Source organism: Mixophyes fleayi, chromosome 2, assembly GCF_038048845.1.
Source record: "Mixophyes fleayi isolate aMixFle1 chromosome 2, aMixFle1.hap1, whole genome shotgun sequence".
In the NCBI taxonomy this organism is placed as follows: domain Eukaryota; kingdom Metazoa; phylum Chordata; class Amphibia; order Anura; family Limnodynastidae; genus Mixophyes; species Mixophyes fleayi.
The window spans coordinates 145796102-145823690 of NC_134403.1; the positions used below are offsets into that span (position 1 = coordinate 145796102).

The window sequence follows — 27589 nt, forward strand, 5'->3', positions numbered from 1 at the left end:
ACACACTACAGAAATTTCGACCAACTTTTTATGCCGAGCGATTTTACATGCGATCCATGTTCCGATCGCTCGGTCCATGGACTGCATACACACTAGCCTTGTTTAGGACGATAAAGGGAAGAGCAGATGTGTCCCTTTAGCGCTTTTTACAGCCATGTTGTCGTGAGCAATGACTGTAATTTCGTACTCACTGTTGTGGATCGGTCGGAAGTTTATACACACTACACAGCGGAAACGAGATTGGAACGAAAATATTAAACGGTACGACCAACCAAATGAGGCGACAATCGTCCATTTGGGCAGACTTTCGACCATCGTGTCACTGCACACACTGACCCGACTTTTGAACGAGCGGTCGTATGTCGGTTGTTTGAGCCGATTATTGGACGAAAACAGAGTAGTGTGTACCCAGCTTTACATTTGTCAGTAGAGAATAAGATCAACACTGTGTAAAAGAAACAATGGCCTCATTTGCTCTCTGATAAAAGCTGTAGCTATGCACATACATTGTTCTTTCCAAGTTAATTATTACTACCGATAATCGTTTATTAAAAAGAAAAATCATGAAAATAAATGTAGTCAGGTTACGTGTTTACATATTCTACACAGTCAGTGCAACTCAGTTAAAGGTAATCTTATCTTAGATTTCATGTATAAACAAAGTACAAAGAACTTGTGTACAGCAACAATGGCTAAACAATGGCTGTGAATAAAGTCAGCATTGTAATGGCCTTCTGTTCCTCCAGCACTTGCATAAGCCGCCCTTTGTCAGATTTCTCTTACAAAGGATGCAAATGAATTAGAAGAAGTGGTAGCAGGGGCTTGCACAGCGGCTATCCCGACTGACAGCACAGATCTTTTCTCGCCTTCTATTTAATTTGCAGTCTTAGGTCAACTCTGAGGAATATAATTGAAAGCTGCTGAGCAGCAGAGAAAACATCTGCGGGACGTAAACTGAGTGGTTAGTATCTATATCTCAAAGGTCCAATTAGTGCCCTGAGCATGTAACAGCCAATAACGGAACTGTCCAAAACCAATATGTGAATGGCAGGCCCTGTATACCAGCCATGACTGATACATTGTTTGTGGACAGAAATGAGTAGTGTGCAAGGGAGCAGCTTAGAAGTAGAGAAAAACTACATTTTGTGCAGTGGTTAATAAACAAGAAATAAAGTCAGTGGATTAAAAGATAAGTTCTGGTAGTCTAAATAAGTAGATAACTGTTCTCAGTTTCATAAAGTGGTCCAACATATGGTTATACTGGAATTCCTAGAGCTAAATCGTTTAATATTATCCAGTGTAATGCACAAGCGTTTGCCAATGCTGCTACTGCAGCCCTGTGCATTACATTCTATAAAGTTATGCTTTAGACCTTGTCAACAGAAGCAGTATTGACTAGTACTTCCTATGCAGAAAATACTAATTATCCTAGGCACAACATTAATTACCCAGTATGGATAAATCAATAGATGCTCAAAGCACTGAGCAGAAAACTGCTCTGCAAGTATAGAAGATGAATGCTGCTTTTGTCTCTAGGTCTGCCACAGGTTGAGAAAGAATATACATATACAATTGCGTCTCTGGATACTTAAACATGTAGAAGCAAGGAGAACACACAAACTAGACGTACACAGAGGTGTCTGAATTGAATACTGACCGCTATACAAACTGCTCATAATACTTTACATTTCTACTAAACCTACACCTTATCACCCAAATCAGCATAATATACATACATTTGACAGTATATTATAAGATTAACATTGTATACAAAGAACATAGTTTGGGATCCACTGGTTTAGACTCTCAGTTCAAGGCACCCTTACTGTCTCCATAATTTTTGGAAGGCAACCCTAAACCAAAATAATAACCAAGCAGTCCCCCGTCTTGCTTACTACCGCCCCTGGCACCATTGTGAGATCATCGCGGCACCCCAGGGAGCCGTGGCACACAGTTTAAATACTCTGATAAAAGCTACAGGCTATACACTTACACGATTGTGCTCTCCAAGTTACTGATTGCTACAGATAATCTTTTAGCAAAAAGAATATTGAAAAAATAAATGTCACATATTTTAAAATTATAGACAAACTTATCATAGGGCAATTCAATAATGTAATGGTATCTTAAAATTCCCTACACTGAACCTAGCAATCCCCCTTCTCATACAATTGTCTACCAATGTTACTCACAGTGACTAGCCATCCAGTTAAGTGAAAAAGCAAAATGCAAGATAAAATAGTACACGAAAACAGGATCACAAAATACACAACATTGCTAGAACAGTAATTAAACAAAAAATAGACTGGATTAGAAATATTGTCTTATGGAGAACCCACAAGGGAAGATATATGTGGTCCCTACTCACATTACACCTAATCATGCACAAAGATAGGTCTTCAGGAATAACAGCCTTGCTCTAAGGCATCATCTTTTGTAAACCTATATACATTGAGATCTAAACACATAATTCACTCACCCAGTAGGTCATTTTATCTATTTTAATGTTGTGTTGTTGCTTTTTTTAAAAAAAAAAAAAAACATCATAGACAATTTGTTACTTATCTAGTAGGCAAACAACTAGATGCATGGTGTACATAGTGCACTTGACACTTGAGGTTCACGCGTGTATTTATATTTTTATTTTACAGTTTCATATTTCTATACATTATCTTTTGTGAGCTTGGAGCTCTAGTGATTTTTTGTTTTTGGCGTTTGCACAGTGCTCTGAATGACATGGACAGTCCCATCAAATTTAAATGGGTAGCTGACCCATAAACAGATGGTCCCCAGATGGTCTCAATTGCCTTTTCCAGTTACTCACTGACAGAAATGTTTTACTCTATGCCACCCAAAGGCAACTCTTCAGAATATCCTCAAATTCGAATTACATGTATTATTTTTTACTTTTGGACAATGTGTGAAACATGACCCTATACTCAATAATTGTGTCTGAAAAGATAAGGCTGCATGCAATAAAAAGTCTACTGTATTTATTATGGGAGTGGGGTTGTTCTGGAGGCACCCCGGCTGTTCCCCTGCAAACCGGGACGTCACTTCCGGCCAATGTGTCCCAGCCATTGCCTTAGCGACCAGGACGCTCCTGTCAGTTTGGGGCGTCCCTGCATTAAGATTGTACTGCTGGGGCCGGTGTACAGTGCATAATTAATTATCTGCCACCTGTGGCAATTGTTGGGCCCATTGTCATTGGCTATCAGTACTATTTAAGGCAGGGAGAGCCTAGCCACCCTGATGGTTATAGCTTCTGTGCATCATTTATGACCACCTCCAGGTTTCCCTATGAACACTCTGCCCAACATCTTTGTTGTGACCCTTCCCTAGCTTTTGGACTCTGCATGTTTGCCAATTGCCCTGACCTCTGCCTGTGTACTGGACTCCCCTTGCTTATAAGCTACCCTGAACTTCGGCCTGCCTCAGACTATTCTGTTTGTATCAGACCCACGACCCACTGGACTGTTCTTGGATTGCCTCCTGTTTCCTCCTACCCCATGTGCTACGGTCTCTGAACAAAAGCTCCTACAACCTAAAAGTTAAGACCTGGGGGCATCCAAGCGACTGTGAGCATAACAAGCGCTTTGGGAAAGGCGGCTGCTATAGGAAAAGACCTCTACTGCCTGTTCTATGATTTCATGTTAGAGCCCTCAGCAGTAACATAGGTCAGAGCGAACACCAAGAAATCTCTCAATAGAAGTAGAACCAGCACTAAAGTCTGTACTTACATAAAGGGTAATGAATGACCACTATAAGAAACGTATAAAAACTGGCAAGTAAAAGGTAGCACCATTTTTGGACTAATTCCAATAGTGGGCATATAATTTCTGCCACTGATCTTGATGATTTTTCCAGGCTTTGTACCCTTTATTGAATAAAGCCAGCTCTGATGTTACTGTTCTTTCAACATAAAAGATTACTGTATGTTTCAGTTATTACCAAGATTTCAACTGCCAGTCAATGTTACTCTGATCTGCTCAGAACAGGAAATGAGCACTCATAAAACAGCAAAGTGCCTTATATGAGTGGGTTATAGCCGACATGGCTAAATAATATATGTGCATATGCAATTTTAATTACCATCACAATGACTTGCAAGAGTTCCGGAAACTATAACAAATGCATTATCTTTGACAACGATTTTTTGGACAGTGTCCTAATTCATTTCTTATGTTTCATGCCCATATGTTTTACCTAAACGATACACTATAAAGAAAAATAACAGCACTAATTAGAAGCATCTACTCACCGCTTTAAAAATAATAAATGGAGAAAAAAAAGCACTTATACCGCTTTCATACTGCCGCCCAGGCAATATCCCAGGTATATGAACCCAGGATATTTCCAGGGGACAGAGGAGGGCAGAGGCTCCCCCGGAGTTAATTTCCCAGGTAGACCGCGTTCATACTGAACACAGGTATATATATATATATATATATATATGTTGACCTTATCCCTCTTTCTTCAATCTTGCTTACACAGATACAATGGAGGTGACTGATTTAAAATACTCTGCATCATAGGAGCCAGTTCTGTGGGTGCTTTGTGATTGAGAAACCACAGTATTAGTGTTAACACTGGCACAAACAATGCCTATGCATTGCATTTTTTCAGTCATATTGGAGGAGGTAGGGGTAATGCGAGTAGTCCCAATCATTTTAAAAAAATGGCTCCTATGCTCTGCACATTATCCAAATAGGACAATGGCATGAGTCAAATGTACAGAACTACAACTGTTTGTGAAATGCTGGCTTCCTGTGTTTTATTATTCTATATGTGAGTATTCTTATATTTTGGGTTTTTTTTTCTGAATCCCAGCATAAAAAAAATAACTAAATAAATAACAACAAATGTCCATTTTAATTATTATCAGACTACATGTATTTCTTTTATACACAAAGTGTGTATAGTAGAGCAGTCCATTTGACCACCTTTGATCACAGGGAGAAACCTAGCCCCAGGCCATTTCCAGCAGACACCCCTACTGTGCTGATAGCCCTCCGTGGTTTCAACATTGAAATCACTATTGTTGCTGCTAGAGTGTTATAAGAAGACTGGAAGAGCAACCAATCTGACGTCTCCATAAAAAAAAAAAAAAATCACAGCCGCCAGCAGTTTCGTAGATTAAAACCACAGTTGTTGTTTGGCCAATCAGGATGCTAAACGCATTCAGTGACAAACCACACACTGCTGAAAATCACAAATGGTTCCATTCGTTGTTATTTTCCCAAGGAAATCCCAGTGCTTCCTTTTTCTTAGCTCTTCAAACTCACAGAGCCATATAACTACCCTGCAGTAAGATAGTGTGGAGGAACCAGTTACCACCAATGAGGGAGCTACACAATATATGCAAGAGGAGAAATTAATGTTATAAAGGAGAGCAAGCGGTGATGGAATGTGTTTGGAGGTGGTACATATATTGGGGAGTCCCAAGGACCACTAATGATAGAAGGATTATAAAAACTAGTGCAAGAGGGGATTGTATAGTTCATCCGGAAAGTATTCACAGCACTTCACTTTTTCCACATTTTGCTATGTTCCCTCCTTATTCCAAAATGGAATAAATTCCTTTTTTTCCCCTCAAAATTCTACACACAATACCCCAAAATGACAATGTGAAAAAGTTTTTTGAGATTTTTGCAAATTTATTAAAAATAAAAAAAAATAAGAAATCACATACATAAGTATTCACAGCCTTTGCTATGAAGCTCAAAATTGAGCTCAGGTGCATCCTGTTTCCACTGATCATCCTTGAGATGTTCCCACAGCTTAATTGGAGTCCACCTGTGGTAAATTCAGTTGATTGGACATGATTTGCAAAAGCACACATCTGTCTATATAAGGTCCCACATTTGACAGTGCATGTCAGAGCAAAAACCAAGCAAGAAGTCAAAGGAATTGTCTGTAGACCTCCGAGACAGGATTGTCTCGAGGCACGAATCTGGGGAAGGGTACAGAAAAATATCTGCTTCTTTGAAGGTCCCAATGAGCACAGTGGCCTCCATCATCTGTAAATAGAAGAAGTTCGGAACCACCAGGACTCTTCCTAAAGCTGGCTGTCTAAACTGATCGATTGGGGGTAGAAGGGCCCTAGTCAGGAAGGTGACCAAGAACCCGATGGTCATTCTGTCAGAGCTACATCATTCCTCTGTGGAGAGAGGAGAATCTTCCAGAAGGACAACCATATTTGCAGCAATCCACCAATCAGGCCTGTTATAGTAGAGTGGCCAGACGGAAACAACTCCTTAGTAAAAAGCACATGGCAGGCCGCCTGAAGTGTGCCAAAATGCACCTGAAGGACTCTCAAGACCATGAGAAACAAAATTCTCTGGTCTGATAAGCAAAGATTTAACTCTTTGGCGTAAATGCCAGGCGTCATGTTTGGAGGAAACCAGGCACCGCTCATCACCAGGTCAATACCATCCCTACAGTGAAGCATGGAGGTGGCAGCACCATGCTGTGGGGATGTTTTTCAGCGGCAGAAACTGGGAGAGGGAAAGATGAATGCAGCAATGTACAGAGACAACCTGGATGAAAACCTGCTCCAGAGCGCTCTTGACCTCAAACTGGGGACAGTAGGACAACAACCCTATCTGATTGAACATCTCTGGAGAGATCTGAAAAAGGCTGTGCACCGACGCTTCCGATCCAACCTAATGGAACTTGAGAGGTGCTGGCGAAACTGCCGAAAGATAGGTGTGCCAAGCTTGTGTCATCTTATTCAAAAAGACTTGAGGCAGTAATTACTGCCAATGGTGCATCAACAAATTATTGAGCAAAGGCTGGGAATACTTATATACATGTGATGTCTTACTTTTTTATTTTTACTAAATTTGTAAAAATCGCAAAAAAAACTTTTTCACCTTGTCATTATGGGGTATTGTGTGTAGAATTTTGAGGGGAAAAAGGAATTATTTCCATTTTGGAAAAAGGTTGTAACATAACAAAATGTGGAAAAAGTGAAGCGCTGTGAATACTTTTTGGATGCACTGTATATGGGGATGTCCACTGAACATCAATTATTCAGGTTACAAGAATTGTATATAAATGTGGCAAATTAATTGGCAGTGTACGTATAGGGGGTATTAACAGACAACTACTGAATATACGGGGACAAATTAATTGAATTGAATTAAGGAGAAACTGAATATACTAGAGTATATTTATTGTGGTAACTACAACTGAATGAAACAGAGATTAATAACGATCATGGGATTCTTAAGGTAGGGGTGAGAGTTTGTATCTATAGACGTTTGCTAAGTACTATGTGTTATACTGTCACCTGGCTTCATTTCGTTATCTTTATCTAGTATGTGTTTATGGCTATTTTCCCAGCACCATATTCACTTCAATTCCTGTATAAACCTCCTTATCTGGCCTTATCTTGTATGATCAACCGTGTTGCACCTTTTCTGTTATTCAGTATATGCTTATTGTTATTCTATGTATCTGGTATTATTGTGTAAAGCTATACAGTATAATTTATGTTTCTTTGTATGCTTGAGGTAGTTTTCCGTATCTTCATTAAAATTTAAAACAATATAAAAGAAAAAATGTCTAAAGGAGAAATCAGGGTAAATATACTTGATTACCCAGAATCCATCTCTCCAAGTTGAAAGATTTGGGGTGGAAAAATTCCTTTGTCCAGAGTTCCCTCAAGTTTACCATGACAAAATCAGCAAATGTTGTTGCAAAGCTATTTCTGCATTTTACTTTTTCATTTGCCATTATCAATGATCTTCTTTAAAGTGCAACTATACATGATTAATTTTTGATTTTCATCTTTCAACAAAATCTATTGGCATTATATGGGGGAGGGGGGCGTGCCATGTGGTTTAGGATGTGTAAATTAAGGTGTGTGACATACGAAACCCAACAACAACAACAACATTGCGCATGTAAATAGAAACTTAGAGTGGGGTGTGTGACTTCAAGCTACAAAGCTGTGATCAACCAGATATCTGAGAAATGAAACCTTGTAGGATAAAGCAAGGTCATGAAGTCAGTATGTGAAGGGTTTGTCTCTAATGAGCGCTCAAGAGAAGGGAGAGGTTTACTACAAAATTACTGAATGTATCACTTCAAAAATATGTTTTATTTACTACTACAAAATTATTACTGTATGTGCTGCATTGGGTTCAACACAAGTACACTTCATAGGACGGGAATCTAATTAACACCGGGACAAGTTATCAGCAGAAAATGCAAACGCATTAACCGTAATGATAATAAAAAAGCCATTTCCTTTGCCTGCTCCTTACAGGCAAATTATATTTATTGGTTTGTTTAGGTTCACCTGATTTGTTTTGATTTTTTTTTTTTTACTAAAAGCATTACTTACAGTAGAGATGCTCAGACATTGGGTACCAGTTGGAAATACACTTGAATTCAACTGGTTTGATAGCCAATATTTTTAATTAAGATAAAGGTATATTAATACTTTTTGAAAACACTACTACGGTGTTCGAATTTTGCAATTAAAAAATACCAAAGTGTGTCAATTTTAGCTCTAACATGATTAAACCAGCTCAAACCTGTTCAACTTTCCTGAACTTGGCTCACATTTTGTTCTTCTAATCGATAAAAAAATACTGTGTTTTTTCAGTCTTAGAATTTTTCAACCAGGCACAAAGATGCAATCTAAACAGGGCAAGCGTCAGCTAATAAAGTTAAATTTGTATGTAGGAAAAAATTGAAAGCTCTTTGGCCAAAATCATCAAAATGTTGCAATACAAAATAGAAAAACAAAAACAAGTTCAAAAAACTTTTCTTTATTGATCTGTCCGTGATGAGTGCCAAGAGCGATCACTATTACTACATATATCATATTTTAGTTTTGCTGTATTATACTGCTAATTTCTCTTGTGTTAGAATATATCAGCCTAATTGCCTTATGCAGGATATGAAAAGGAAACACAATGGCAGAAATCAAGGAATAAAGCTAATGGAGATGACCCCATTCTCCACCTCTACCCTGGGAAAAGGCCACATGTGTGTCTTTAATTCATAAGGTCAGATGAAACAGACAGCCTCTGGCAATGTGCTCTGGTGGTACCATTTTTTTTTTTTTTGCACACTACAAAAAAATAGGGGAACAAAAAGCAATTGTTTGAGGACATGCAGCCCATCAGTAAATTAAATAACAGTGAGTGGCAAGCACAGGTCATAACAGTGACTGAACAATAACAGAAATAAATAAAATGAAATGAGTCATGAGCATGGCAGCTTATTTACTTATCCTTCAATGCTAATAGAAGCGAGTTAGACTAGAGTTCATGTATTCACAACACAAAGTACTTCCAATTTATTATGATTATTTTGAATCCTCCAACATCTGCTTATGGTCTTAACAGTCACTGCAGCCACATGTGTTTTCACTGCTACAACTGAATGTGATGGTCAACAGACTACAATGCTTATTGCAGTGCCCTGGTCTCTTCTTTTGTTTACAATAAAACAAATTAATTTTTCTACAATGAATTTGGCAATAGAAAGTTTTAGAACATATGTTTTGGTTTAAAGGGCAAATTCTATTTTGAATGAAAGGTTCGGAAACATTATGACATAACATAAAAACAGTTTCATTCTATATATATGTAAAGCGCTACGGAATTTGCTGGCGCTATATAAATAAATGTTGATTATGAATTATCAATAAAATGTACCCTCCATCATTTTAATGCTAGAGTAGAATCCTATTTAATGTGGAAAAAATATCCCACTACAGGACTGAAAATTTGTTGTAACAATGTAGCTAAAGTACGTTTTTTCTTGCACTTAAACTCTATTATAATTTAGATTCATGACCTCATATTGAAAGTAAACTGAGTGCAATACATAGTTGCTTATTATACAAAAGTAACAAATATACTTTCAAACATACTCCAGATGCCCAACACCTTAATCATAATGGAACCATACTTACAGTTTCTGGATTATTCTCAAAGACTTCCCTAGCCTCCTCATTACTGCACTTTTCTTCCACACACTCCCGCTCCAAGTGTCCCTGCTTCGCCTCTTCAAAAATAGAATTTTCCCTCTTCTGTCTGTGGCGCAGAAACTGTGCAGCTTCCTTAGATGACAATAGGACTTCTGCAGCCAATGAATAAAAAAACAAAAAATAAGACACAAGCAGAGCATCTATTAAATCAATTAACACATTGAATTACATTATAAAAGGAACAGACAATGTGCAGTCAGTCATCTGTAAACATGGTTTGTGTCAACGAAATAGGGAAAGTATCCCTTATTGCATTAGTGTAAATAAATGATGATGTAGCAGTCAGAGGCAGTCTGTGAATATCACACCTGTAGGTAAAGCTCTCTTGAATTCTGCATTACACAATTTACAAAACAGATTACTGACAGATATTAATTAGCATATTTAGTGGGAACGCTAGGTTGCTATAGTTGTTTACTATACCTGACACCATATGGAAATAACAATTGATTGTGTTTTTTAATAAAAAATCATTTGTAGGTGCCTCACCAATGAAGTAAAAAAAAAAATAAGCTGCTTCTTTACAATCTCTACTTATTCAATGCACTCAAAAACAATTATTTTAAAATCAGATGCATCATCTTTTATACTCCACTTGTTTTACAATTCACAAGTTTGTTGACATCCTTTGGTGACAACCTGTGAAAGAACTTTACTGGGATCAAGTCAATGACATCTAAAGAAAAACAACTTATACCGTTGCAACATTGCTTAAAACGAAATAAACAGATACTTGCTAGCTGTCTTCCCTTGTTTCCCAAGTGTATGGGGAGGCAAGCTGGGTGAAGCAATCATGGAGACTGCTGACAATGCAGCTTTTTCACCTTCCCAAACATTTACATGACAACGCACATGCTTAGGATGCCTTCTGCTGCCAATATTAACCCTGTGGCGATAATCAAAGGTGATGATTATAATAGCACATCCACGGAGGGGGCAGTACAAAACTGTGCAAGCCTGGTTAGTTTCTCTTGCATGTACTATGGGATTCTTGCAACCTCCAAACATTCAATACATGGAGTGTGACCCCTGCACTACTCCGGTTAGCAGGCAGCCCACACAGTGAAGGGTACTCTGATACTCACTGCCATGCGAGGGCTCTGCAGTCATCAGGATGAGAACCAGCGCGGCTGTCAGGGTGGAAGTACACAGCATGTTGGATGCAGGAACCCGGCTAGATAGGTCTGTATTTCCTCCTCCTCTTCAGATTGAGATCCGAAACAAGGATCGCCTTCAGCAGCTCCTGTGATAGAACAACATTTACAGCCAACAGCACTCACAGTGGGGGAGTCATCGGTTCATTCCCTCCCAATCATTTGATAAAAGTTTGCATACACATCCAGACACACCTATATGTGCTTGACTTGTTCCCCAGCAGCTTCACACATTTCCCAGGCGTGCTGTGAACAGTCTGGCATCTGACTGCGATGAGGAGACAACTAAAAATACCACACACTTAATTTTAGATGGTATCTGTGTATAAATTCGATCTTCACACATGTGCTTGCACCCTTAATAGATCTGATTGTGAGAGCAAATATTACTTTTAAATCGCAGTGAATATGTATTATACTTGATATGTAAAAAACATATCTCCCACCCCCATATATTTTTACTTCCTAAAAAGACCCCGTTTGTATGGTATTTACATTAGCCTGGAGGCTGCAGGTAACCTTTTGGAGACTTGAAGACAAAGAGCAATAATGACTTTCAGATACAGGCAAAGTGAAGGGAATGGAAATGAAGAATTGTGCAGGGACTCCTCCCCAGCGTGTGTCTGTTTGTTTACAACACAAGAAAGAAACCATAAAATGCTTTATAATATGGCACCGCCTGCTGACAATCTCCACACAACACTGACCTGATTTCACAGTTACTGAGCCAGACAGCTGTGCTGGCAGCCAATAAAACAGCATGCCACAATGCACAATTAATTGTCATTTCATTAACCTATCAGAGTGTGAGTGGAAACCCGGAATCGCCGGAACACCGGAATGATTTGGCTCCCTGCAGCGCCCTCTTCTGCTTGCTGTCTTAAGTGCAGCTTGTTGTATTTCCTCTCCCTATATAGTGCATTCTATTTCACTACCCAGATATGTTCTTTGTAATATGTGGAACAACTATTCCACATATTATATTGCATTGTGTGTATATATACATATATATATATATATAGAAGATATACAGCAATAAACAATTGGCGCAAATAACAGTATTGTATATGTATGGTATTTCAAAAGAGTCCACAAAAACACCTCTTCCATGTATGGAGGCAGCCTTCCTTAGAATGGGTGGTAAGTCCAGAATAAATATATAGGTATAGTGCAGGAATCGGCGCTCAAGGTGTGACAGTATTGGATAATAAGCCAAAATTCAGTGGAAAATACAAGTCATAAATAGATATATCTTTCAAGATTCTGGATAGTCCTCTTGGACCAAGGTTATAAGTCCAGTCTTGTATATATGTAAAAAGACAGAAAAACAGGACTTGGGCATAAAGGGCCCACCAGAGGGGGTGTGGTCAGTCATCATAGAGGTGGGACCTGACACTAGAGGGGGAGTGGTCAGTCCACGAAGGACAGCTAGCACCTTAGTGTAGTATATAAAGTATACAGAGTGTGTATAAAGAATACACAGTCTTGACCTGCCCCTTAGATTGGGCAGAAAAGTCACCAAAAATCAGGATTGTCCCACTAGACCAGGCTTGGCTAACCTGTGGTACTCCAGGTGTTGTGAAACTACAAGCCCCAGCATGCTTTGCCAATATATAGCAGCTTATTGCTGTAAGGGTATGCTGGGACTTGTAGTTTCACAACACCTGGAGTACCACAGGTTAGCCAAGCCTGCACTAGACTCAGAACATTTGACAGACTGTCCTACCTGTTCTTGTCACTTTTACCACCTGTGGCTGCTGGTTTCTTTAGTTGCAGCTTATCTGGATCCTGGAATGTTGAGGGCCCTATTTGGAAAAAATAATGGGTACATTTAAAACGCCAACCAACCCTGCCATTAAATTAACAGCACCCACATTTAATAATTAGGCCTCTCTCCAGCTTCAACATTAAAGTAATAGTGCTCACATTTGATAAATAGATCTATTTCCCTCCAACCAACCACAACATTAAATTAATAGTATTCCCATTTAATAAATAAACCTATGACTCTCCCTCCAAACAGCCCCAGCAATAAATTAATAGCATTTACGTTTAATACATCAATTTGCCATGACCATTCCTAGCATTAAATAATTAATATTCACATTTAATAGATAGCCCTCCTCCCCACACTCAGCCCCACATTCAATTATAGACCCAAACCACCTCAGCATTAAAGGTCCCATCACCCCCTCCCTATAGTGTTCTCTGTGCAGCCCCCTCTCACTATAGTTTAGCATAGGCAGCCCCCCTCACTATAGTTTAGTATAGTCAGCCCCCCTATAGTTTAGTATAGATAGGCAGCCCCCCTATACCACATAGTAGTGCCCCCAAAACAATGTTATGCCACACAGTAGTGCCCCCAAAACAATGTTATGCAACACAGTAGTGCCCCCAATGTTATGCCACACAGTAGTGCCTCAATGTTATGCCACACAGTAGTGCCCCCAATGTTATGCCATACAGCAGTGCCCCCAATGTTATGCCACACAATAGTGCTCCAAATGTTATGCCATGCAAGTGTTCCCAATTCACACACACACTATATATATATCTATCTATATCTATATATATCTATATATATCTATCTATATCTATCTATATCTATATCTATATCTATATATCTATATATATATATCTATATATATATATATATATATATATATATATAAATATATTATAAACAAATGGTTAAAGAGTATACTTACCGATATGTTGATAGCTGCAGGCTCTCTGCTCCTTCTCCCTTCTTCAGCGGCGGCGGGAACATCAGCTGACAGGGGGAGGGGGCGGGTCACATGATCGCAGCTGCGATCGCAATTGAGCAGCGGGGACGCCGGAGAGGACCCTCGTGAGGACAACGGGCCTCCAGGTAAGCTCCACCCAGGGGTAAAAGGGGGTGTGGCCGTAAGATAGCCGGGCGCCCGCTGAGCCAGTCCGACGCTGGCTGAGTGCATTAACCATCCGGAATGGGGTTCTGAACACTTTAGCCATCCATTATGTCTGCCGGAATGGAGCTCCGAGGACCTTAACCAAACATTCCGGCTACCGGAATGGGGCTCTGAACACCTTATCCATCCATTTCTGCTGCCAGAATTGGGCTCCATCTTAGACAATTATTCCAAATGCTGGAATGGGACTTTGAGTACATTATTCATCGATTCTGGCAGTCAGAATGCAACTCAGAGTACCCTAACCATCTATTCCAGCTGCCAGAATGGGGTTTAAAGTACCTTAGCCATCCATTCCGGCTGCCGGAATGAATGTATGAGTACCTTAGCCATCCATTCCCGCTACTGGAATTGATGTCTCAATATCTAAGTCATTCATTCCGGGTTCCGGAATGGATGTCTGAATACCTAACCATTCATTCCAGGTGCCGGAATGGATGCCTGAGCACCTTAGTCATCCATTCCAGCTATCAGAATTGGGATCTAAGTATCTTAGAAAACTACTCCAAGTGCCGGAATGGGGCTCTGACTACCTTAGCCATGCATTCAGGGTGCCGGAATGGATGATTAATGTACTCCGAGTCCCATTCCGGCAGCCGGAATGGATAGATACTGTACTGACAGACCCATTCCAGCACCTGGAATGGATGGTTAAGGTCCTCAGAGCTCCATTCCGGCAGACGGAATGGATGGCTAAGGTACTGGCAGACCCATAATTGCACCTGGAATGGATGGGTAAGATGCTCGGAGAACCATTCCGGCAGCTGGAATGGTTGGCTAAGGTACTGGCAGACCCAATCTGGCACCCGAAATGGATGATTAATGTACTCAGACCTCCATTCCGGCACCCGATATGGATGGCTAGGGTACTGGCAGACCCATTCTGGCAGCCGGAATGGATGGCCAAGGTGCTCAGAATCCCATTCTGGCAGCCATAATGGATGGTTAATGCACTCAGCGCTCCATTCCGACATACATATAGGCAGGTAAAATGGATAAGTAGAATATATAGCTATGATAAACAGCTATTATATAGATATATATAGATAGAGATATATATATATATATATATATATATATATATATATATATATATATATAAAAGGGGTGTGCACCGGCCACTTTTGGTGTTTTGGGTTCTGATTAGCTTGAGGTTTTGGGTTCTGATTTGTTTTGCCAAAACACCCCACGAAAGGTTTTGGCTCTGATTTTGAGTTTTGATTTTTTTTAAAAAAAAAGCATAGAAAGTGCTAAAATCTATATTTTGGTTTTTTTTTCACTCCTACACTATTATTAACCTCAATAACATTCATTTCCACTAATTTCCAGTCTATTCTGAATACCTCACAATATTGTTTTTAGTCCAAAAGGTTGCACCGAGGTAGCTGGATGTCTAAGCTAAGCGACACAAGTGGGCGGCACAAACACGTGGCCCATCTTAGGTGGCTGTGTAGGCTTGAATGGCCTTTTGCTGCTCCTCCATCCTCTGTAGCATATAGAGGGTGGAGTTCAAGCGCGTCACTACCTCTTGTTTTAGTTGATGGCAGGGCAGGTTCATGCTTTTTTGATGTAGCAGGAACAGTGAATGTAGTTTAATATCTGATACTAATATTTCTGCACTGCAGGAACAGTGAACATACTTTAATATCTGATACTAATATTTCTGCACTGCAGGAACAGTGAACGTAGTTTAATATCTGATACTAATATTTCTGGACTGCCTATTGAAGTGGAATCTCGACGGGATTTGGTACCGGGGACACAATACCTCCATCAACCGTCTAAATTCCACTGCACAGATGGCGGACACCGGACGCACGTCTAACACCAACATAGCTGTTACGGCCGCAGTTATCCGCTTTGCAATAGGGTGACTACTGTCGTACTTTTTGCTCATGGCAAACGACTGTTGGACGGTCAACTGTTTGGTGAAAGACGTAGCGTTCTTACGACTTCCCCTCTGGGAAGATGACCGACTACCAGCAGCAGCAGCGGCAGTAGTAGGCGTACCGCTGCAGGATTCCTCGGATGAATCCCGGATTGAAGAGGACTCAGTCATGCCGGTGACATGGCCTGCAGGACTATATCTGATGGAGATCGTGGAGGAAGTTGACGAGGAGGGTGTTGGTGGTGTGTATACAACAGGACCAAGGGATTTAGGTGTCCCTGGACTGCTGACGGTCCTAGCCACAGGTGCTGAACTAAACACCGAATTATGAAGGTTCTTCAGGTGACGTATAAGGGAGGATGTCCCTAGGTGGCCAAGATCCTTACCCCTGCTTATTTGAGCTTTACATAAGGTACATATGGCCATACATTTGTTGTCCGGATTGGAATAAAAATAACTTCAGACCGAAGAGGTGGATTTTTTGGTCTTCTGACCAGGCATGACGATGGGCTTTTTCATCCCATGGACAACAACTGTTTCCCCCCCTGGTGCCTCATTTATGATAACCACATCAGCATCCTCCTCGTCAAGTTCCTCCTCAGCGCCAGCTACATCAATATCCTCCTCCCGATGTACAACATTGACACCTTCATTAGCCAAATCTGTAACTGGACTGTGGGTGATCCTTCCAGCATATGCAGAGGGCGTGCTGCAAATGGTGGAAGGAGCCACCTCTTCCCGTACAGTGATGGGAAGGTCAGGCTTCGCAACCAAAAAACACCCTTGGACTCGCCTTTGGGATTTGTGATGCCATCTCTTTAGAAGGCAGAGTTGTTTGCTGTGTTGTTGATGACAGCTTAAGTCTCTTAAATTTTTTAGAGTGGGGGAGAAGGAGGGCTTAGATCCTTGGGTGAAGCTGAACCACTAGTCATGAACACGGGCCAGGGCCTAAGCCGTTCCTTGCCACTCCGTGTCGTAAATGGCATATTGGCAAGTTTACGTTTCTCCTTAGATGATTTCAATTTTCTTTTTTTGCTAATTTTAGTGAACTTTGGCTTTATGGATTTTACATGCCCTCTACTAGGAGATTGAGCATCGCCCTTGGCAAACAACGTTGATTGCATTTCATCGTCTATGTCATGCATAGTGGCAGCAGCTTCAGCATTAGGAGGAAGTGGGTCTTGATCTTTCCCTACTTTATCCTCCAAATTTTTGTACTCCATTATAGTTAAATCTCTGGTACTAATATTTCTGGACTGCAAGAACCGTGAACGTATTTTAATTTAGCAGTACTAATATTTCTGGACTGCAAGAACAGTGAACGTATTTTAATTTAGCAGTACTAATATTTCTGGACTGCAAGAACAGTGAACGTATTTTAATTTTGCAGTACTAATATTTCTGGACTGCAAGAACAGTGAACGTAGGTAAATATAGCAGTACTAATATTTCTGGACTGCAAGAACAGTGAACGTAGGTAAATATAGCAGTACTAATATTTCTGGACTGCAAGAACAGTGAACGTAGGTAAATATAGCAGTACTAATATTTCTGGACTGCAAGAACAGTGAACGTAGGTAAATATTGCAGTACTAATATTTCTGGACTGCAAGAACAGTGAACGTAGGTAAATATTGCAGTACTAATATTTCTGGACTGCAAGAACAGTGAACGTATTTTAATTTTGCAGTACTAATATTTCTGGACTGCAAGAACTGTGAACGTATTTTAATTTAGCAGTACTAATATTTCTGGACTGCAAGAACAGTGAACGTAGGTAAATATAGCAGTACTAATATTTCTGGACTGCAAGAACAGTGAACGTAGGTAAATATTGCAGTACTAATATTTCTGGACTGCAAGAACAGTGAATGTAGGTAAATATTGCAGTACTAATATTTCTGGACTGCAAGAACAGTGAACGTATTTTAATTTAGCAGTACTAATATTTCTGGACTGCAAGAACAGTGAACGTATTTTAATTTAGCAGTACTAATATTTCTGGACTGCAAGAACAGTGAACGTATTTTAATTTAGCAGTACTAATATTTCTGGACTGCAAGAACAGTGAACGTATTTTAATTTAGCAGTACTAATATTTCTGGACTGCAAGAACAGTGAACGTATTTTAATTTTGCAGTACTAATATTTCTGGACTGCAAGAACAGTGAATGCAGGTAAATATTGCAGTACTAATATTTCTGGACTGCAAGAACCGTGAACGTATTTTAATTTAGCAGTACTAATATTTCTGGACTGCAAGAACAGTGAACGTATTTTAATTTAGCAGTACTAATATTTCTGGACTGCAAGAACAGTGAACGTATTTTAATTTTGCAGTACTAATATTTCTGGACTGCAAGAACAGTGAATGCAGGTAAATATTGCAGTACTAATATTTCTGGACTGCAAGAACCGTGAACGTATTTTAATTTAGCAGTACTAATATTTCTGGACTGCAAGAACAGTGAACGTAGGTAAATATTGCAGTACTAATATTTCTGGACTGCAAGAACAGTGAACGTAGGTAAATATTGCAGTACTAATATTTCTGGACTGCAAGAACAGTGAACGTATTTTAATTTTGCAGTACTAATATTTCTGGACTGCAAGAACTGTGAACGTATTTTAATTTAGCAGTACTAATATTTCTGGACTGCAAGAACAGTGAACGTAGGTAAATATAGCAGTACTAATATTTCTGGACTGCAAGAACAGTGAACGTAGGTAAATATTGCAGTACTAATATTTCTGGACTGCAAGAACAGTGAATGTAGGTAAATATTGCAGTACTAATATTTCTGGACTGCAAGAACAGTGAACGTATTTTAATTTAGCAGTACTAATATTTCTGGACTGCAAGAACAGTGAACGTATTTTAATTTAGCAGTACTAATATTTCTGGACTGCAAGAACAGTGAACGTATTTTAATTTAGCAGTACTAATATTTCTGGACTGCAAGAACAGTGAACGTATTTTAATTTAGCAGTACTAATATTTCTGGACTGCAAGAACAGTGAACGTATTTTAATTTTGCAGTACTAATATTTCTGGACTGCAAGAACAGTGAATGCAGGTAAATATTGCAGTACTAATATTTCTGGACTGCAAGAACCGTGAACGTATTTTAATTTAGCAGTACTAATATTTCTGGACTGCAAGAACAGTGAACGTATTTTAATTTAGCAGTACTAATATTTCAGGACTGCAAGAACAGTGAACGTATTTTAATTTTGCAGTACTAATATTTCAGGACTGCAAGAACAGTGAACGTAGGTAAATATTGCAGTACTAATATTTCTGGACTGCAAGAACAGTGAACGTATTTTAATTTTGCAGTACTAATATTTCTGGACTGCAAGAACTGTGAACGTATTTTAATTTAGCAGTACTAATATTTCTGGACTGCAAGAACAGTGAACGTAGGTAAATATAGCAGTACTAATATTTCTGGACTGCAAGAACAGTGAACGTAGGTAAATATTGCAGTACTAATATTTCTGGACTGCAAGAACAGTGAATGTAGGTAAATATTGCAGTACTAATATTTCTGGACTGCAAGAACAGTGAACGTATTTTAATTTAGCAGTACTAATATTTCTGGACTGCAAGAACAGTGAACGTATTTTAATTTAGCAGTACTAATATTTCTGGACTGCAAGAACAGTGAACGTATTTTAATTTAGCAGTACTAATATTTCTGGACTGCAAGAACAGTGAACGTATTTTAATTTAGCAGTACTAATATTTCTGGACTGCAAGAACAGTGAACGTATTTTAATTTTGCAGTACTAATATTTCTGGACTGCAAGAACAGTGAATGCAGGTAAATATTGCAGTACTAATATTTCTGGACTGCAAGAACCGTGAACGTATTTTAATTTAGCAGTACTAATATTTCTGGACTGCAAGAACAGTGAACGTATTTTAATTTAGCAGTACTAATATTTCTGGACTGCAAGAACAGTGAACGTATTTTAATTTTGCAGTACTAATATTTCTGGACTGCAAGAACAGTGAATGCAGGTAAATATTGCAGTACTAATATTTCTGGACTGCAAGAACCGTGAACGTATTTTAATTTAGCAGTACTAATATTTCTGGACTGCAAGAACAGTGAACGTAGGTAAATATTGCAGTACTAATATTTCTGGACTGCAAGAACAGTGAACGTAGGTAAATATTGCAGTACTAATATTTCTGGACTGCAAGAACAGTGAACGTATTTTAATTTTGCAGTACTAATATTTCTGGACTGCAAGAACTGTGAACGTATTTTAATTTAGCAGTACTAATATTTCTGGACTGCAAGAACAGTGAACGTAGGTAAATATAGCAGTACTAATATTTCTGGACTGCAAGAACAGTGAACGTAGGTAAATATTGCAGTACTAATATTTCTGGACTGCAAGAACAGTGAATGTAGGTAAATATTGCAGTACTAATATTTCTGGACTGCAAGAACAGTGAACGTATTTTAATTTAGCAGTACTAATATTTCTGGACTGCAAGAACAGTGAACGTATTTTAATTTAGCAGTACTAATATTTCTGGACTGCAAGAACAGTGAACGTATTTTAATTTAGCAGTACTAATATTTCTGGACTGCAAGAACAGTGAACGTATTTTAATTTAGCAGTACTAATATTTCTGGACTGCAAGAACAGTGAACGTATTTTAATTTTGCAGTACTAATATTTCTGGACTGCAAGAACAGTGAATGCAGGTAAATATTGCAGTACTAATATTTCTGGACTGCAAGAACCGTGAACGTATTTTAATTTAGCAGTACTAATATTTCTGGACTGCAAGAACAGTGAACGTATTTTAATTTAGCAGTACTAATATTTCAGGACTGCAAGAACAGTGAACGTATTTTAATTTTGCAGTACTAATATTTCAGGACTGCAAGAACAGTGAACGTAGGTAAATATTGCAGTACTAATATTTCTGGACTGCAAGAACAGTGAACGTATTTTAATTTTGCAGTACTAATATTTCTGGACTGCAAGAACTGTGAACGTATTTTAATTTAGCAGTACTAATATTTCTGGACTGCAAGAACAGTGAACGTAGGTAAATATAGCAGTACTAATATTTCTGGACTGCAAGAACAGTGAACGTAGGTAAATATTGCAGTACTAATATTTCTGGACTGCAAGAACAGTGAATGTAGGTAAATATTGCAGTACTAATATTTCTGGACTGCAAGAACAGTGAACGTATTTTAATTTAGCAGTACTAATATTTCTGGACTGCAAGAACAGTGAACGTATTTTAATTTAGCAGTACTAATATTTCTGGACTGCAAGAACAGTGAACGTATTTTAATTTAGCAGTACTAATATTTCTGGACTGCAAGAACAGTGAACGTATTTTAATTTAGCAGTACTAATATTTCTGGACTGCAAGAACAGTGAACGTATTTTAATTTTGCAGTACTAATATTTCTGGACTGCAAGAACAGTGAATGCAGGTAAATATTGCAGTACTAATATTTCTGGACTGCAAGAACCGTGAACGTATTTTAATTTAGCAGTACTAATATTTCTGGACTGCAAGAACAGTGAACGTATTTTAATTTAGCAGTACTAATATTTCTGGACTGCAAGAACAGTGAACGTATTTTAATTTTGCAGTACTAATATTTCTGGACTGCAAGAACAGTGAACGTATTTTAATTTAGCAGTACTAATATTTCTGGACTGCAAGAACAGTGAACGTAGGTAAATATAGCAGTACTAATATTTCTGGACTGCAAGAACAGTGAACGTAGGTAAATATAGCAGTACTAATATTTCTGGACTGCAAGAACAGTGAACGTAGGTAAATATTGCAGTACTAATATTTCTGGACTGCAAGAACAGTGAACGTAGGTAAATATTGCAGTACTAATATTTCTGGACTGCAAGAACAGTGAACGTATTTTAATTTTGCAGTACTAATATTTCTGGACTGCAAGAACTGTGAACGTATTTTAATTTAGCAGTACTAATATTTCTGGACTGCAAGAACAGTGAACGTAGGTAAATATAGCAGTACTAATATTTCTGGACTGCAAGAACAGTGAACGTAGGTAAATATTGCAGTACTAATATTTCTGGACTGCAAGAACAGTGAATGTAGGTAAATATTGCAGTACTAATATTTCTGGACTGCAAGAACAGTGAACGTATTTTAATTTAGCAGTACTAATATTTCTGGACTGCAAGAACAGTGAACGTATTTTAATTTAGCAGTACTAATATTTCTGGACTGCAAGAACAGTGAATGTAGGTAAATATTGCAGTACTAATATTTCTGGACTGCAAGAACAGTGAATGCAGGTAAATATTGCAGTACTAATATTTCTGGACTGCAAGAACAGTGAACGTATTTTAATTTAGCAGTACTAATATTTCTGGACTGCAAGAACAGTGAACGTAGGTATTGCAGTACTAATATTTCTGGACTGCAAGAATATATTGCACTAGAATTTTTTTGGGACTTTTTTTAAAATTATTTTTGTATCTTTTTTTTTATTTTTTTAAAAAATGTTTATGATGTTTTAATAATTATAAAATTACTATGGACTTAGCAGAACAAAGCACAGGACAGAAGCACCACTGGACTCAGCAGGACAGAGCACAGGACAAAAGCACCACTGGACTCAGCAGGACAGAGCACTGGCCAAAGCACCACTGGACTCAGCAGCATAAAGCACCACTGGATTGATCACAGGAGCACAGAACAACCCTCTTCCCTGATCTCAGCCCAAATGAAGATGGCGGCCGCAAGCGGGGAATTTATGACATCCGAGTCTCGCGAGATCCGACGCGAGACTTGGATGTCATAGCCTCGTTTTGGTGTCATTTAGCCGCCGGAAATAACCGAACAGTGCTCGGATCCCGTCGGATCCGCACTGTTCGGGTGGGCTCGGATTAGCGAAATCCGAGCTCGCTCATCACTAATATATATATATATCCTAAAATGTCAAACAGATGGGGGCGCTTTCATAGTGCATTAACCTGATAAAAAGATTTATTAAAAGCAGAATGTACACGTACCAGAAGTAAAAATTAGTCAAGCATTGAACTGACAATCAGATGGCTCCTAATCAACAAAACTCCTCATTTTCAGTCAAAGATTTTGTTTTACTATCAATTCTAAAATTGTGAAAATTACAGAAATGATGATAAAATTAATTAATAGATTGTATCTTACCCCAACTAGACTTCATAAAATGTGGCCTTCCCAGTCGAAACTTTGCTGGCGGCAATGCAATATACCGGGAGATTTGATGCATATATTCTGGAATTGTCCCCATATACAGTCGTTCTGGGTACAAATCTTCCAGCTAGCCAATAAGGTTACTAGACAAAATCTCTCTCCTACCCCGGAGGTTGCGTTGCTGCAGCATTACCCCCCTCAGTTTCCATCACATGCTAAATATGTCTTTAGTCATATTCTGATTTCCACAAGAGCCTCCTTAGCTCAAGGTTGGAAGTCACCACAGATACCCTTGATATCGAAAGTAGTGGCCAAGGTGCAATTCAGCTTTGAAATGGAGACAGAGGGGATGCCCTACTCCACTGCCACCTCGTCCCCGATAATGAAGTGGTTCAGCTGGCATGTGTATGTTACGGACGGAGAGGGAGCGCGTCCAGACCGAATAGACTCTGATTTACTACCTGCATCTCCTACACTTAGCGAAGTTCCCCAATGTCCCTATTAGTAGTTCCATGGTGACTATTCGACCAGTGTAACTTTCACGAATTGGAAGGGATCCTATTAGGTTCCCTCCCTCATGTGTTCAATATGGTTTAACAGCAGAATTGTTTAATGTGTTCCCCCCACTATGTACCCCGTCAACACTTCCCCTTTTAATTTTGTGTCCTTTCCTTACCTCCCATCCCTTTTCTTCTTTCTGTACCCCATAATTTTTGAAAAATTAATAATAAAAATACTATTGAAGTTAAAAAAAAAAAAAAAAAGTGAAAATTGTGTACAAAAATGCAATAATGTCTTTTTTTTTTTTTAGCACTTTCAGTCTCCCATAATTTCTCCATATTTTATATTAACTTGATGTGCACAAGACCCGCATGTTGTATATACACTAGACAAGTAGACTCATATATGCATGATGCACAAACATGAGTCTTCTCAGTGATTCGTCAAAGACCCCCTGCACGTACAAAGCTCTTGTGATAAAATACGAGTCCCCATGAGGTGCAATCACAACAGTTTGATAGCAGGAACTGTTCTTATCTTTTAAAAAGTTAACAGATTGAAGTACTGTAAATAGCGCTACAGCACAAATCTTGGTCATGCAAAGTTTGCCAATTATATATTTCTATACGATTTAATTGTGGCCATTGATGTTGGTGAAACTAAGGACCTGAGGTGTATCAGCTTGCTCATCAATAAGTGACTTTTTTTGAATACTCTACTATTATAATGGATAATGATTGCACTGGCTATAACACTAAACTCCAAATGCTTATCTTGATGCAGTCAAAAGAGTATCAAATTTATTAGTTTCTTTCAAACCAGACTTTAAAATTTCACCTGTCCCCAGCAAGCTCCAGTGAGTTTTCTTCAGATAGCTCTGCATGTCTGTCTTTCACTTCAATCCTTTTTCTTTTTTAACTGTACCAACCAGTGATTACTAGAGATGTACACTAACCACCGTGTTTTGGTTTTGGTTCTGGATTAACTTCGTGTTTTGGTTTCGGGTTTGGATCCCGATTGTTTTCTAAAATCCCTATTTTTTTGCTGAAATCACATCATTTGGCTATTTTTTATTGCTACATTATTATTAACCTCAATAACATTAATGGCCAATCATTTCCAGTCAATTTTTGTCAAGTGACAAGAACACTGCTCCCCCTCCCCTGTTTCTGTATGAGCAATGACACTGAGCAATGTCACTGGAGACTGGAGAGTGACAAGAACACTGCTGCCCCTGTTTCTGTGTGTGCAATGGCGCTGGATCTGCTGGGGAGGGAGGTACTTATGGATTCCAAAACCTGCGAGATCTGACAACGCAACAATGACGTTTTGCCTCGATTCAGATCCGAGTACGCACAAAACTAACGAGGCGGCTCGCGAGCCTACTCGGGTCCCCTAAGTTCAGGTGGGCTCGGTTTTCAGAAAACCGAGCCTGAGCATCTCTGGTGATTACTATTTTATGCTTGTTTTCTTAAATGATAACTTGTCGGAGAGCGCAATTGTGCTTTAATTGCATTGTGTCCTTTATGCAAATACAATAATGTAACAACCAAATGTGTACAAGCTGAACATTAGTAACAGCAAACGTTATATTCTGTTCAAAAACAGTGTTCCTTTTTATCAAAGGCATTGTTAAGAAGATTATTTTACATTTCTATCAGCCATCGTCATGAGCAAAAGAATAGTAGTAATTTGGGATACATTTTAGTGATCCGTTGTAAGACATCATGGTAGAGTACAGTGTTTTGAGCTTTCATAACCTTAAACGTTATATTCCAATAATAAATATGTGATGTTAAAACTAAAGCTGTGAATGGTAATCTATGATGAACTCTAATGTGTGTTTCATTAAAATGTATCCAAACCTATTTCTGTTCTAAAGATTTTTATTACTTTGATTGACATTTAGGACAAACATTCTTCCCCTATGTTTTGGTTGCCATTCTCTCAATGCATTCTAAGTGATACCAGTATTGGCATTTTTCTTCACACAATATCATGTGTGACTTCTCTGGATGTTTGCATTCTTCTCTTACAAATCAAGTAAACCATGTTGATTTGTAATATTCCGAATCTGCTGATGAGAGAAAGGCTAATGTACTTGTTTATCCCTTGGTGGACTGTTTAAATAAACACAGTTCATAACACTATCTCTTTTCGAGCATGGATTCTGTCTTCTTGGTCTATTTTTCGGAAATATGGCATTTGCATAGACTCTAGATGCATTTACCAATTCAGAGGATATCCACATCCGTACGCATGTCATGTCATTTGGAAAGAGTACAACTGATCCACTGCATAATACATGTGCATAGAGTCAGACATGAACACCACAGTTCTAAGAGTCTTCTTGTGATGTAATGTCAAGTGGTACATGAACAGTCCATTCTGATCAGTCAATTTTCTTTATGTAGCTTTTCATGTAATAATTTACAAATTGTTGAATGTGGACAACAAACGGAGTCGAAAAACCATGATTTGAATCCAGGTACAAAATAATCATCCATTTCATGAATACTATAAGTACTCAGTAGTTTCCATGTACATTTGTAGGAAATAACCAGGGGTAAATGTATTAACCTCCGATTTCTTCAAGTTACCTGAAATCGGCGGCTTTGCAGGTAAAATTTAAAATGACGCTGGCTTGTAAAGGCAAGATTGCCTTTAAAAGCCATTGCCGCTTTAAATTTCCACTGCAAAGTCACCGATTTCTGGCGACTTGAAGAAATCGGAGGTTCATACATTTACCCCCAGATGTCTTTTTCATATGTTTTTATCCCAGAAATTGAACACATCAGTTGTCCCTCCACTAATATCAAGGGACTTCATAAACTGGGAGGTAAAGACACAGAACATCACATCACTCTCTCTCAGATTTTCCACTGTTGTTCTGGTAAATAAAAATCCATCAATAATGGCATCAGTTAGCCATTCTCTGGCAAAAAGACTTTATATCAAAAAGGTTAATGACAACATTTTGTATTTTAATAGCCCTTATTTCTGGATAGGTTTTTAAATTATCCCATGGAGCTGGCTATTCCTTCCTATGTTTAGGAGTGGTTGTTATCAATGACTCATCAAAAAGGAGTTCATCTCTTTCCTTGCTGATGTCTTCAATGATGTTGCTAGGTTCTAGAACACTTTTGGTAACTGATGTTTTGTCACTTGTGAGATCACTCATCTCCAATGAGTCTGGTGCAGCAAGAGTTTGAAGCTTTATATTCTGGCATGGGTTTTTTTTGCGTACAGATTTAAGCTTGTGAGATCCAAATGTCATTGTCTTAGGTGTTAATGCCTTTCTAATTGACATTCTTGCTGCTACAATGTGGTAGCAAGTACGTGAACTGTTACAAGAACATTTCTCATTTGGAAAAAGAGAAACAACATAATCTTTATCTTTTAAACCTTTTACAATAGCTTTAGCCGACTGAGGTTGAAGAAATACCCGGTTTTGTTTCACTGTCATTTCTGCCAGTCCTTCCATTGTTATGGGCTTGTAATGATATTTTTTTTCTAGTTTCGTTTGTTTCCACATTTTGTGCTGTAGAAATGGGATTATTTCATCTGGAGGTATGTAGTCAGTGGGGAAGCAGACATCTGAACTGTCAAGTTCCATGTTGCCATGTTCTTCTTTTAAATGATAATTCCCTGTGCAACAGTGTCCTCTCAAGACTTCCTTTAGATAAAAAGTGTGTAAAAAATAAAATGCAAGGACCATATGTTCAAGGTTTACCCATACTTGCCAACTCTCCCGGAATGTCCGGGAGACTCCCGAAATTCAGGTTGGTCTCACAGACTCCTGGGAGAGCTGGCAAGTCTCCCGCATCCCGCAATTGTGTGGCTAAAATGCCGTGATTCGCGGTGAATCGCATC

General features: G+C 38.7%; 1 protein-coding gene across 2 annotated transcripts in view; it reads right to left on the minus strand.

The window, feature by feature from the left end:
* The window catches only part of GAS6 (growth arrest specific 6), a 65510-nt gene extending 53701 nt beyond the window's left edge, over positions 1-11809 (minus strand). The window contains exons 1-4 of one of the 2 annotated variants that reach the window (XM_075200167.1): positions 11662-11809; positions 11362-11451; positions 11098-11255; positions 9938-10104 (exon numbers count right to left, since the gene is read on the minus strand). In XM_075200167.1, the coding sequence (XP_075056268.1) occupies positions 9938-10104; positions 11098-11167 (237 nt within the window). In that variant the 5' untranslated portion in view covers positions 11168-11255; positions 11362-11451; positions 11662-11809. The remainder of the gene's footprint in view (positions 1-9937; positions 10105-11097; positions 11256-11361; positions 11452-11661) is intronic. The other variant, XM_075200165.1, reaches the window with a different exon arrangement.
* Positions 11810-27589: the final 15780 nt, after the last annotated feature.